The 13,991-nt window shown below is 43.2% G+C and overlaps 1 protein-coding gene across 3 annotated transcripts in view; it reads right to left on the bottom strand.

Annotated features, from left to right (window-relative positions):
- Positions 1-13,991, bottom strand: part of Dpysl3 (dihydropyrimidinase like 3) — a 109,757-nt gene that overhangs the window by 22,426 nt on the left and 73,340 nt on the right. For all 3 annotated transcript variants that reach the window (XM_060377320.1, XM_060377321.1, XM_060377322.1), the window contains exons 2-6: positions 10,970-11,058; positions 8,377-8,561; positions 6,119-6,283; positions 2,811-2,872; positions 1,376-1,456 (exon numbers count right to left, since the gene is read on the bottom strand). In XM_060377320.1, the coding sequence (XP_060233303.1) occupies positions 1,376-1,456; positions 2,811-2,872; positions 6,119-6,283; positions 8,377-8,561; positions 10,970-11,058 (582 nt within the window). The remainder of the gene's footprint in view (positions 1-1,375; positions 1,457-2,810; positions 2,873-6,118; positions 6,284-8,376; positions 8,562-10,969; positions 11,059-13,991) is intronic.

The following is a 13,991-nucleotide window of genomic DNA, read 5'->3' as shown; positions in this document are numbered from 1 at the left end:
ATCCTTTTATTTGGGCTGCCACCGGAAGGTACCACCCACATTTAGGGAGCGTCTCCCACTACAAATGGTTAGATTAGGAAAATCCCTTGTAGCTGGGTATGGTAAGCACACACCTTTCACCCCTGCATTCACGACGGGCAATCTGATCTCTGTGAGTTTTATGGGGCCAGTATAGTAAGTTCCAGAGCTACTTAGTGAGATCCTGTCTCAGAAGGGGACGAGGGAGAAATGAGGGAGGGGGCAGAGGGAGGAAGAGAGAGCCTTGCAAAGAAGTAATCAGGGGTTTGTTTTAGTTGATTCCAGATGCAGGTAAGTGGACAACCAAAATCACAGTCACTCTTTTCTTTCTACTCCAACAGGAAGTTTGTAGGTGTAAACTCTTTTATGTAGAGAAGCCTTACTAGGTCACTTTTAGACACACCTGTCTTCACATCAGAGCTAAATAAACATGAGTTGGAGCCGCTGTCTCAAAATTAAAAACAAGTTTCAAAGAAGACCTCAGGCAAACTATAAGCAAAAGCTATAAGTTTAGTAGCATAATTTATGGTGATATTAATCTGAAGATTAATTCTGGTTGTTTTTTGGCTTTCTGAAACACGGTCTTACTATGTAGCTTTGGGAACCCACATCATGTTTCTGCTTCCTGACCTTGAAGATTAAGTCTTTGTTTGTTTTTGTTTGGTTTGGTTTTGGAGAAAGGGTTTCTCTGTGTAGATTTGGCTGTGCTAAAACTTGCTAGGTAGATCAAGCAGGCCTCAAATTCAGAAAGCCAACTGCCTCTGACTCCAAAGTACTGGGGTAAAAGGCATGTACTACAACTGCCTGGCTGAGGATTAATTCTTTAAGAACTAAAATACATTGCTTCCAGCCTGGAATGAAAAGCTCACTATTACATCTCACTACCTTGAATATTTGATGATCCTCTTTTCTCTGGAGGCCTGGTGTTGGGATTACAAGTGTGAGAGCCCAGAACTGTGTTAGGATTACAAATGTTAGCACAGAACTGTGAGGGGTTTTTTTTGTTTTTGTTTTTTGTTTTTTTGATTGTTTGTTTTGTGTTTGTTTGTTTGTTTGTTTTTGGAGGTGGGAATGTTTTGAGACAGGGTTTCTCTGTGTAGCCTTGGCTGTCCTGGACTCACTTTGTAGACCAGGCTGGCTTCGAACTCACAGAGATCTGCCTTTCTCTGCCTCCCTGAGTGCTGGGATTACAGGTGTTTGCCACTGCACTCAGATAGTGTGAGCTTTTTAACTTGGATTTTGTTTTTAGCAATGCGCTTATGGAAGAGTCTTGAACTTGGGTTATTCAAATCATATTGAAGAGAGGAAATGGGCTGCTGACCCAAGCTCACACAGAAAGCTTGTTCCATGAGGTTACCTGGGCAATGATATCTCCATTCTCAGCATGAACTTGAGCGATGGCCCCCAGCTCTCCCAGGCAGGTGAAGATCTCATAGAGCTGAAACAGAAATGAATAGTCTCACAGCCTCTTTTAGCAGCTTTGCATAAAGGCCAATTACTAAAACCAGAGCTGAAACAGTGCCTTAAAATAGAGAGGAATTAGCCGAAAGCAGTGGCACATGCCTGTAATCACAGAACTTGGGAGGCAGAAGCAGGCAGATCTCTGTGAATTCAAGGCCATTCTGGTCTACAAAGTGAGTCCAGAACAGAAAGAGAGAAAGAGAGATAGAAAGAAAGAAAGAAAGAAAGAAAGAAAGAAAGAAAGAAAGAAAGAAAGGAAGGAAGGAAGGGAGAGAGAGAGAGAGAGAGAGAGAGAGAGAGAGAGAAAGAAAGAAAGAAGAAAGGAAGGAAGGAAGAGAGAGAGAGAGAAAGAAAGAAAGGAAGAAAGAAAGGAAGAAAGGAAGGAAGGACAAAAACCAAAACAAAACAGAGAGGAATGTAATCCAAAGACTTTGGGGGAGGCCTAGTCTCTATGAAAGGCTTGTCAGGACTTAACACAGAAACAGGACTGATCTCTATCAAGCCTTCTCTCTGGCATCCATCTCTAATGGAATAATTTCCTATTGAGCTGAGACATGGTGTCAGAATTCTTTCAACAAGTGCTTCAGGGGATGGAGAGACAGCTCAGAGGTTAAGAGCGCTGGCTGTTTTTCCAAAGGTCCCGAGTTCAATTCCCGGCAACCACATAGTGGCTCACAACCATCTATAATGAGATCTGGTGCCCTCTTCTGATGTGTAAGCACACATGCAGACAGAGTGCTGTATAAATAATAAATAAATGAATCTAACAAAAACAAACAAACAAACACACCTAAGTGCTCCTAAAGTCCCTAAAGGCCTGGTCAAATTTAACACATATATTCAAGGTCTTACTCTGAACTCTCAAGACAAACTTACACTTATTCTCCACCAAGAAAGTAACTATTTGCATTTCCCCTGGTTGGTTCAGATCTATCAAAAAATCACACACGTGCATGATTTTCTATGGAAAGGCAAACTGATACAGTAGTGACAGCCAAGCTGGTACAAATAGCAGGAATCCCATCTGATATTGTGAGGCCGAGAACTCCATATTTTCTCCAAGTTTGTGAGATGTTTGGAGATAGTGGCGTTCCTCTTATTCTTTAGGACAACTGTTGCCAGTAGAAATTCAAGCTTCTATCTGCTTTGCCATAGGCACCCAACCCATAAACTTTAAAATGCAGTGTGAACTACAAGGGCTTCAGTGTATAGCCTGATGCAGTGGCCTCCCGCAGTAACCACAGAAACTCATGTTCCAAGGGCCAAGGTCATCAACAACAGTAGGAAATCCATGCAGACAATCCTAAACACACAGCCAAATGGGGTGTTACCTCTGTGTTGGACAATTGATATAAGTCTTTGTAAGCCATGTACACCATGAAGGAGTTAACGCCTGCAAGACAAGAAATGGAAGAAAACCAGGAAAAAGACAGTATTAATTATCACCATCACCTTCTCAGGCCTATCATCCACAGGCTATGATCACATTTCTTAGGTGCCTACCCAAAGAGAAGAGAGACACTCTGAATGCCTCATCTTAATCATGCATGCCCTGTTTCCCTGTAAAATCCATACTTTGTAAGTGGTCTCCCAGCACAACGGGGTCTTCTTCTGCATCCTTTGCCGATGCTGATTCCGGCATTGCAGTTCAGAAGGTCAGTAACTTTGATATTGTTCAAAGCAAAGGAAGCAGATACCAGAGAAAGTATGCCAGCATACCAGCTGGGCACAGACACTAGGGTTTGTAACACCTGGATGCAGAGCACACCCCAATGAGCTGGGACCAACCTCTCATAAGGGAGTAGCTCACCACTGAAGGAGGTAACACTCTTAAAGGCCTTTAGTCCCTGTGAGGCAAGCATTTGGTCTCCATGGGGATGGGTTTATGTCACTATTTAATGAATGACAAATCCATCCTAAGCTGCATCTACCTTCCTGCTTTCTACAGATTCAGACATATGCCCATCACCGACCTCTGCAGCACCATGTCTGCCTGCACGATGCCATGCTTCCCGCCATGATGATAGTGGACTAAACCTCTGGCCATGATGATAGTGGACTAAACCTCTGAAACTGTGAGCCAGCTCCAGTGAAATGTTCTTGTTTGCTTGTTTGTTTACATAAGGGTTGCTGTGGTCATGGTGTCTTCACAGCAAAAGAACACTGACTAAGAAGCCCGATTTGAAGAATGAATCTTTCGCACAACACTATCTACATTTCAAATGTAGGAGCAAAAATAGATATAAAACCTGGCCTCGGTGAACTAACAGATCGGATGGGAACAGATAACAATTTATGCCTTGAAATCAGTGCCTTGGACTTAAATACTTGAGTCATCAGCATTATAGGAAATGGTGCATTTGATTCTCATCCAAAATAAATAGGTAGGTGGAACGGTGGAACAGAAAATAATTTTGAGGTTTAACCATTAGGGTCAGTTCAGCCCACAGTTTCCCCAGCCAAAAGTGGATTATAGTTCAAGAATGTCCCTACTCAGCGTGGGTCAGGGCAGTTTTCCACAGTTTTCCCTCTTTCCAAAGTCATCCTCCGAATGACCCAGGCCCTGTGTGCTCCTTAAAGCCACTGAATTTTCTACTGTGGTTAGGATGCCGTGTGACAGGCACCAGGGAAAGAGGGAGGGGCTGATCGCATGTTTAGTGCTCTCAGAATTGGGCTGGACTTTTGGGGTGCAGCAAGGAAGAGAAAGGAAACTGCATCCTGTGGGGGAGTGTCCTTTCTGCTCCAATACAGGCGCCCGACTTTCCGCTCCAGTTCTCGCAGTGACCAGACAGGGCTTGCGCTCTTAGCATCCGCTTTGCTGCCTTGTGTTGCACTGCTTTCCTCTGTACTGAGCCTTCAGCAGAGGCTGTTGCTCACCCATCACTGATGTCTCAGATCACCTTACAAAGGTGAGCACACATATATACATGTGCAAATAGACACAAATTTGCATATGTATATGTGTTCCTGTGGGTGTTAAATTTCTGATGATCTGAACATAGGAAGAAACAGAGACCAGAAGAATCTAAGAAGATAATGCAACCAAAATCACCATCAAAGTGAGAGCCTCCGCCAAATACATACATACACACACATATACATACAAACACACACAGACACACACACATACACACACATACACACACACACACACACACACACACATACATGTACACATACACACATACAAACACACACACTACATTTTTTCAATCCTAACCAGAGAATCAGTCTATCCTTGCTCCTGGCATGGCTTAGCCTTTCTTGAGGTGCAATTATTATATAATATTAACAGGGTTAGAAATCTTTGCTCTCCTAGCAGTGCTCCAAAATAGATACTAAGACTCACAACCAAACCTTAGGCAGAGTGCAGGGAATCGTATGAAAGAAGGGGAGTTTGATGTGGAAAGGATAGGAGCTCCACAAGGACCAAACGTATCTGGGCACAGGGTCTTTTCTGAGATGGACACTCAAAGTCCATGAGAGGATAAAACCTAGAACCTCTGCTCGGATGTGACCCGTGATAGCTCAGTAATCAATTGGTTTCCCATAGTAAGGGGAACAAGGACTATTTCTAACATGAACTCAATGACTGGCTCTTTGACCTCCCCACCTCCCAAGGGAGGAGCAGTACTGTTAGGCCACAGAGGAGGACTTTGCAGCCAGTCCGGAAAATACCTGACAAAAGCGAGTCATATGAAAGGGGAGGAGGTCCTCCCCTATTAGTGGACTTGGAAAGGGGCAGGGAGGAGATGAGGGAGGGAGGGTGGGATTGGGGAGGGAATGAGGGATACAGCTGGGATACAGAATTAACAAAATGTAACTAATGAGAAAAATAAAATTATGGAAAAAAAATCTTTGCTCTCAGATTTGTTGGCAATGTGAATCATGGAGGATCAGTCATCTCGCCTCAGTTTCTTCCTCTATAAAAATAGTGGTAACGCACTGTGCTTTTTAGTCTTTTTGTCAGCTTGATTCAAACTATAGTATTTTGGAAGAGGGAACCTCAACTGAGGAAATGCCTCTACCTGTGGGCAAGTCCGTACTTTTGATTGATGGTTGATGTGGGAGGAGCCAGCTCACTGTGGACAGTTCCATCCGGGGGCTGGTGGCCCTAGGTGCTCTAAGAAGGCAGACTGAGCAAGCCATGAGGAGCAAGCAAGCCAGCAAATGGTGCCTCTTTAAGCTCTGTACTACATTTCTGCCTCCAGGTTCCTGCCCTACTTGAGTTTGTGTCCAGACTTCCTTTAGTAATTCACTACCAGCAATGAGATGAGATAAATCCTTTCCTCCCTTAATTACTTTTTATTGTGGTGTTTAACCACAGCAATAGAAACCTAAGACATTCATGGAAGTGAAAAACATCATCTTTGGATGATTGCTTACTACATGTAACCCTGGGCAGATAGACTGGTGCTCTGCTTTTCCGTCTGCAGAGTGACTGACAGTGTTTTTTCGCATGAGGATCCTGTGAAAAGTAAAGTTGCATAAACATAAAGCGCCTGAGACAAACACTCAGCACTCATGCCTCAGGTAGCAGATTCTAAACCAGGGGAGTGACTCATGTGAGTGGGACACTGTGGGAAAGACAGACACGGTGGCGGGTTGACAGGAGGCTGGAGAGCACGCTCGGCCTCACCTTTGTCTTTGCTGAGGTTCTGCACTTCCTGCTTGACGCTGTCGTTCCAGTGCGTGAGGTCCACATGCAGAGCGTAGTCACAGCAGCTCTTCCCATCGGCCCACTCACGCCACTTTTCGTAGGCCTCGGTCAGGCTGGACTCCGGTTCAGGGACCACGTGGTCAACTGAAAGACGGAGCGCAAAATGCGTGACTCAGAAGCAGCTTGGCTCCCTTCCCCCTCCCTCCTGCTCAGGTCTGGCTGTAGAGCCTCTGCTCCTTGGCGGCTTCAATGACACTGGTGCTTTAAATACCTAACTTCAGAACTTGCGACAAGTGCTTAGCTTTCTGAAACCTCAGTTTTCTCTTACTACCGTGGATCTTAAGTAGACCGGGGAATCGGTTATGGTAGTATTTTCCACCTGAGTTTGCTGTATGATTAAGTGATAAAATGCAGCTGAAGTGCCTCCCTGATTGCTGGCACATCCTAAGTGGTCAGTAAGTGTCAACTCGTCATGACTACCTGCTTTATACGCTGTGACTGCTGGGGCTGAGTCACTGTTAACGAGCAAAGTTGTGTTCTTGTGTCTGGATAAAAGCAGTTGTTCTAGATATATGATGGGCGTCAGTGACCGAAGCCCCTGAACTGGCCAACCAGAACTAGCTTCTCTGTGGTCAAACTCACTGTTTCTTTTCCCTGCAACTTCACTTTTTACAGGATCCTCATGGGATAACTACTGTTAGTCACTCTGCAACCATACATATTTTAGCTAACTGTGGTTGTTATCGTAAGGATTAGGCAAAAACTCCACTCACCATTGCCCCATAGGTATCTAAGGTAAAGTGTAAAGTTGGTTCAACTTCCCTGAGAATGACATATCAAAACCTGGACATTTTCAGACCTGACTCAATAACTATTCTCATGCCTAAAAATCATATCTAGGAAAATTAGTAGTGGCTGTCAGCAATATTTAGTTTCTAGGGTATATGGCTAATGCATTTATGTAAATAAAAACTGGAAGCAATTAAAGTTGAAAAAATTGAGAAGTTTAGCTAAAAGCATAGAGACACATTAACAGATTGGTGAGAGACATCTAGTTTAAAAAGCAGTGGTAGAATATGAACAGATGAATGGAAAGACATTCATGGTCTATGACTTAGTAAAAAATGGCACCTTGAAATCAGGCACAAATATGACGATCCTGTTGTTAAATTGGAAACTTCACAGTAGCCAGCTCTAACAGTGAAGTAGGGTTGCTGGGCTCCTTTGCTTTCCACACCTCTATCATTTCTAAGTTATTGTGGCTTCCGGTCAGCTTTATTTTTCACCTAGAGCTCTCATTTTCCCTCTGTTCCTTCACTAAGGTAGAAGGCCAAGTATATGGAACATTACAAGCAGGTAGAACAGGCGCAATTCCCAGCCAAGATGGCAGCCGGCTAAGCCAAAGCCAAGAGCAAGCACTTCCTCCCTCAAAGGAGCCCAAGTGCACCAATGAGAAAGTAAATGCATCCAGCTACATTACTAATATCTGCAGGACATTAGGGCTTTCCTGGGCAGACAGCTGCTGAGAAGTCAGCTGGCTCCTCCCGTCAGCTGGGGAAAAGACTCAGGGCTCCCTGAACTGCACCTTTTATGGCCTGGCTGCAAGTTTTCTGGGCTTCCACATCCTAGTTAAAGTTGAACCCTGCTAGCTGTTCAGTCAAAAGAAAGGTTGAGACACACTGTAATTCTGGCTCAGGCTGCTCTGTGCCTGTGGGTAGAGGGATCGGATGTTAAGTAAGCACTGCTCTGTCTCCCAAGTTTGAGGCTAGCTCTGGGCCAGCACCCAATTCATTGGGATTCCTTGGGACAGGAAGGCCTGCCTGAAATGTTATCAGTTCAGTAATCCAATGGCATGCAATTTCCTGAGTTTCTCTAGAATTAGTAGTTACCAGAAACAAAACAAAACAAAAATAAATAAAGGAAACCACTCACAGCTTTTCTAATCTCAAGGATACAACGTGGTCAAAACACAGCAAAGGACCCAATGGCACTAAGTTCACCAAGAGCCACTAATCTCCCAGGAACTGTCAGTCTCAGTGACTGTTCTCACTGACTTCTCTTTCTCTTGGTTGCTTTCGGGGCCATGAGGCTCATGGATCTCCTTTGTGTAATTACAGGAAGCTGGCAGTTCCCCTCTGTTTCTCCACCGCCAGGGACATAAATCCCATGAACCAAACTGAGAGAGGTGTGTGTGGTGTCAGGATTATGCAAGGGATTTGCCTGCCCTGAGGACCTACTGATCATGGTGGTGCCACCTGCCAAGGCAGCCTTTGTCCCTTGGAAGAAATCATCCACTGTGGTCATTCCCTTGTAAGGCATCTGGAAGTGAGTGTGGACATCAATGCCTCCAGGGATCACCATCTTCCCATTGGCCTCGATGGTCTTCACACCTCCAGGGACAATCAGATTGTCTCCAATTTGCCTGGCGAGACAGTGGAACAACTGACAGTTAAAAAGAACAAATCTCAAGACAAGCATTGGTTCTTCAAAGTCACTCAAGTCCTGTTGTTTCCAAACAAGGTAGATAGGTGACTATACAAAATTGTTTTTATTGAAACAATATTATCTGCATGGGACTATGTATTGTCGTTTGGCATTGAAATCTATGGATTTCTGATGTCTAGAGTACAGCATGTGACTGATATTTCTACATAATTATTTTCATGGCTTCCTTCAGTTGGTTTTCTTCTTTCTAATGGTGTGGGATAATTCTGGGGAATGCTATGAGGACTGTGAAATATGACTATGAGGAGCAACAGAAGAAGATAATGACTCAGTACAACAACAGGTATGGGAAGTTAGTCATCTCCTAAGCATGTTTTCTGTGCCCTCATCAAAGGCTTCTGCTTGAGTCATTTCCCACCTTAGGCTCCTTTTTACTATTTTACCCTTCCCTGACCAGCTGATGGTGCCTCGCTGCATATTCACAAGGAAAGAGTCAATCATATAGGTGTCTCCCCCACCAACTGCTTCTGTACTGTTAGTGTCTCAATAGAGACTTCGAGCCAAGAGGCACAATTATGGCAATCTCCCTAAGATGCAGTTGGACCCAGGAAGCTTCAGAGCATCGGGGAGGGAGTGGGGAAGAGCCAGAGGGGAGTAACTCAATGAGTACTTCAAAGGCGCACCTCAGGAGAAGGTGATAACTATCTCTCACAATGCAGTTCTCTGCTTGCAACATTGCTTGATTTTTTTTCTTTAACTTTGATTTAGGCATCTGGTCAAGCCTGTGCCCATGGCACACCTAGGATTCACAATTTCTATTGACACTATCTCCTCTCTAGAGCTCACGCTGGCCCCACTGTTTGTGGTATGAATACTTTCTCTTCTGCACACAGCCAAAAAGATTCTCTTAGGGAAGTAAAAAGTCCACCACTGACCGGCAAACTCTAGGTTCACAGCTAATGTGTCCCTGATGTGCCTAAGAGTTGAGCTTCACCACATCACCATGGGGACTACTCCAGGGTCACCACAATTCAAAACACACTGTGGAAGAAATACAGCCTCTGGTTGCAATTCTTCCGTAGTCCAGATTCTGCCCAGTTCAGTTCCTGTTTTTCTTAGTTTTTCCTCCAGAAGAAATTGAGAACTAAGAAGGTGAAGAATTCATGGGCCCATAAGTCATGTGTGTTTATACATGTTTATGTACATTTTTCACTCATTTTTAAAACTAGTGCAATACCTTATCTGAAGCAGAAATACATCATTCACTTTTCTCCAACACACTAATTAAGACCATAGTAATCTCTAATAGCTCAGTTTCCATCCACTCATTTAGTCATTCTTCTGCTGGAAGCCACGCCTAACCTGTGATTGTGGGCTCCAGATGTAGGTTACCTGGATTTGTAGTCTTGGCTCTGCCAGTTACTAGCCATGGCCAAGTTACTATTTAATCTCACCGTGCCCCAATTCTTTTGGTTGTAAAATGTAATAACTCCTCAACGGAGTTGTGTAGATTAAAGTTAATTCCTGCTAAGCCCACAAAATGCTATTAAGCACATTAGGGATCAATAAACATGAGCTGTTATAATTAACAATTGCTCCCTCTCAATTCCATCTAGCCTTCTATTCAGTACTTGATATTGCTATTAGCTGTTAAGGCTGGATCCCATCATCTTTGTTAAAATATAAGGTCTCCAAATAACTGAGGGGTGCTTATTTGAGCATGCGGAATGCCTGCTATAGGATGTGACATAGCAGTGTCCACCATCTTACACAATTGATTTGCTGTTAGCAAGTACCCTTGCTACAAGGATGAACTGGATAATCTAGACATATACAACATCTTATTAATATGGTGGTGTACCCTGCTGTTCATGACAAAGTATCATGGTAATCAAATTCTGTTCTGAATTTTACTATTTAAAAAAAAAACCTTATAAACAGCTTCTTCAGTAGCAAATTATTCTACAGAAAAAAATGTAGATTCCTAATGAATGTACTTGGAAATTATGCCAGAAATGTATATACTATTTGTACCCTGCTCTTTTAAGATTTACCATTTTCATCAAGTTCACTTTTAAGTATTTTTTTAATCTAAAGCCTTACCTGTTGTTTTTAAATCTGTGAATACCATGATTTCACTTTAGAGTCTATTACAGACACCGTGACATTGCTAGAGCGCTGCCACTCATGCACACTTCCTTAAAGGGGGGGGGGTCACATCATCCAACCTTCTATGACACATGACGTTCTCTTTAGTACAGTTCGCACAAAGGGGCCCTCAGAATTATTCTTTTGACCAAATTCAGAGTATTCACTTTATGAAATTGAAGCTTCTTCCTAGGCAGAGAGGAGATAGAAAAGAAGTAGAAGGTTTCATGTACTTACTTTATCAAGCCATCCTCCATGTAAATATCAGCATAAAAGGACTGGTCATCGTTGACGATTCTCCCTCCCTTGATTAGAAGACGGTCACTCTAGAAAAGAAGGAAGACGTGAGTCTCTATCACAGCACCTGGGGAAAAGCGTCTTGCCCAGGTGTTCCCAACTCACTCTCTCAGACATCTAGCAAGAACACAGTGACCGCTGCGTGCTCAGTGAATTACACGTATGAATGTGGTGTATTTGTTAGGGAGCCAGGTCTAATTCAACTTATTCCAGTGTTTCACTTCCTGCATCTGCAAGCTGTCGTTGTCATAGGCTTTTAGGAGTACTTGTATGACCTGCATTGTTTATGAAACACTCAATTCATCTTAAATCGCAATTTGGTTAGATGACAAAGTTGTAATGTATAAGAAAACCATTTTTGGGAAAAAGACAAAAAAATATTGTACTTCTTTAACTTGGGAAGGGAAGGAAGTATGTATAATTTATATTTGTTTTATTATATTCAGTATTTCTCACATTTTCTTATGTATTTCATGCTTTTTTTCTTTTTTAATATCCATGATACATAGTACTGAGTTTCATAAGGTCATTTTTTTTTGTACAATATGTGATGCACTTTGACTAAGAATGAATGCACTTCCCTATTGCTTTCATCATGAGAAAAAGAAAGCCTTTTTAAAAACTTCAACTTGGATGAAATTTGAGAGTGACCAAAAGTGGAACAATGAAAACACGCTCAATGGTGGTCACAAAGTACATACATGTGTTCTGTACATGAGAGAACATCAAATCAGTGTCCAGTACTGATCATAGGCTGCAGTAAATGAATGAATGGAGTACAAGGTTATGAGCTGTGCCTTTGTTGAAAACTCCTTTCAGAAGACTGGCTGATAGAACGATAGTATGGATAGAGACTACCATTTCATTGGATTTGATGAAGAAATCAACTTGCAGACTTTCACTTCATCCACCCGCCCATCTGTCGGTCCATCCATCCATCCGTCCGTCCGTCCGTCCGTCCGTCCGTCCGTCCGTCTGTCTGTCCGTCCATCCAGCCAGCCACTCAGCCAGCCACTAGTCCCTCACTAATTTGACAAACAATTATTTGCTATTGCATAGGCATGGAAAGCAGAGTTGCTGCCTTCATGGAACATACAGTGTAGTTGAGTGATAAAGAGATGCTATAAAACGAGGTAGAATTGGATTCAGCGTCATTTGACACAGGGAAGAGAGATTAGTGTAGGTGGAAACTATGAAGGGTTCTAGCAAGGAGAAGAAAAGGTACATGGGCTGGCAATGTAGGATTTTTTTTCCAAAGGGACAACATGTACAGAGGCCTCAAGATAAATATGAATATTTGTTTCTTTGGAGAGCTGGGGAAAGTCAGTCACCAGAAGCTTCATGCTCGAGAATGACATGAGGTAGGGAGGCAGGGTGGCTATTCACACTGGGATTGTTAAGAGCTTAAGTCTGAATGAAAATACACGGAGACACAGGGAGGACCATACGCAGAGGAAGGAGGACAATGTGGAAAATGCAGGTCTACATCTCAGTGTCCAAAGATGGTGAAGTTCTTCACTACACAGAGCTTAGCATATAGATCCAGGCTCAAGGTCAGAAAGACTTCGCAGTCAGGACCACATAACTCTACGACAACTTGGATGTTCATTCCCAACCCCTCCCTTTCAATAGGAGACAGGTTCAGAGAAGAAAGTCCCATTGTCAGTTGACTTCTGGATTCAGGAATGAAAGCTGAGATTAAGGCTAGAAAATGAGAGATGGCACTCCGGTCCCATGTGGGACACGGAAAATTACCTCTTTACTCCCGCTTCCAGGTGTTACATGAGAATAAGAGGTTTCATCATGTCCTATCATCACGGGAGCAGATTCTTCAAACTTACAGATTAATGAAGTAGTTAGAAAAACTACGTGTGCGGCGAAGAGGCAGCATGGTGGTCAAAAGCAAAGCCCCACTGCACATGACCTATCAACCCCGCCTGTTCTGAGTTCTGCATCCATGTCTCCCCTCATTCTGATCCTGTGTTGTCCTGTATTCAGCTTAGTGCTAAAACTATAAACATGGAGTTCTCATTGCGTATCAGGTCCTGTGGCCCTGGCAGATACATTTTCACTGCCTTCTTGCCTTCTGTGCTTAGTCTGGCATCTAAGCACATGGGACCAGGGTGCCATCTCTCACCTAAGAACCATCTTCTTTGCCATGCCTCTATCCATAAGGTTTCTCCCTGATACTGCCCTTGCCGAGCAAGTTTCACATACTTCTACTTCAATTAATTCTGCACGATTTTCGTGTTCTACAGAGGCTGATTTATTATCTTCTGACCAGACTGACAACTCTGTCCATCTTGAGAACATGTGTCTTTTTATCTCTTACTCTTCATTCTCAAGAATGAGAATAAACGGACGACCAAGACATGGCAATTGGGGGTTGGGGGAGAAGGTTGCTTTCAGTTCCAGAACTAGGGAAGCAGAGGCAGGTAAATCTCTGTGACGTCAAGACCAGCCAGATCTACATAGCAGCTTCCAGGCCAGCCAGAGATACACAGTGAGACTATTTCAAATAACTAAGCTAAATTTTAAAAAGAAGAACATAAAACTCTTGTAACTTACTGCTTTCATAGCACTGAAAAGTTATGAGACTGCTCTGTGTCTATGCTTCCAAACAAGTGTATACATAAGAAAAATATACATTTGCAGTCCCTCCCCTAATCTAGAAAAATCTATACTTTATGAGCTCCACTCATGGCTCTAACACAACTACCAGCTAGCCTACAGTCAAGACACAGAGCAATACCAGGAATCAAAGCCCAGTTCTGTGTGTCACTGGGTAACAGTTCTTGCAGGAGCTGCCTGAAGAAGTAATTGAGGTAACTGTGATCACTCAGCTTCTTGTTCATTCCCACAGCTCGAAGCTTTTCTTTATCTTTCCAGCAAAGAGCTGTGTGAACCAGTTTTTGGAAAGGAGCCATGTTCTACCTGAACTAAATTATGAAACAGGAACAAC

Source organism: Meriones unguiculatus, chromosome 2 (assembly GCF_030254825.1).
Source record: "Meriones unguiculatus strain TT.TT164.6M chromosome 2, Bangor_MerUng_6.1, whole genome shotgun sequence".
Classification (NCBI taxonomy): Eukaryota; Metazoa; Chordata; class Mammalia; order Rodentia; family Muridae; genus Meriones; species Meriones unguiculatus.
Note: the sequence above shows the minus strand (reverse complement) of the source record. Positions and strands in the feature narration are given on the sequence as shown.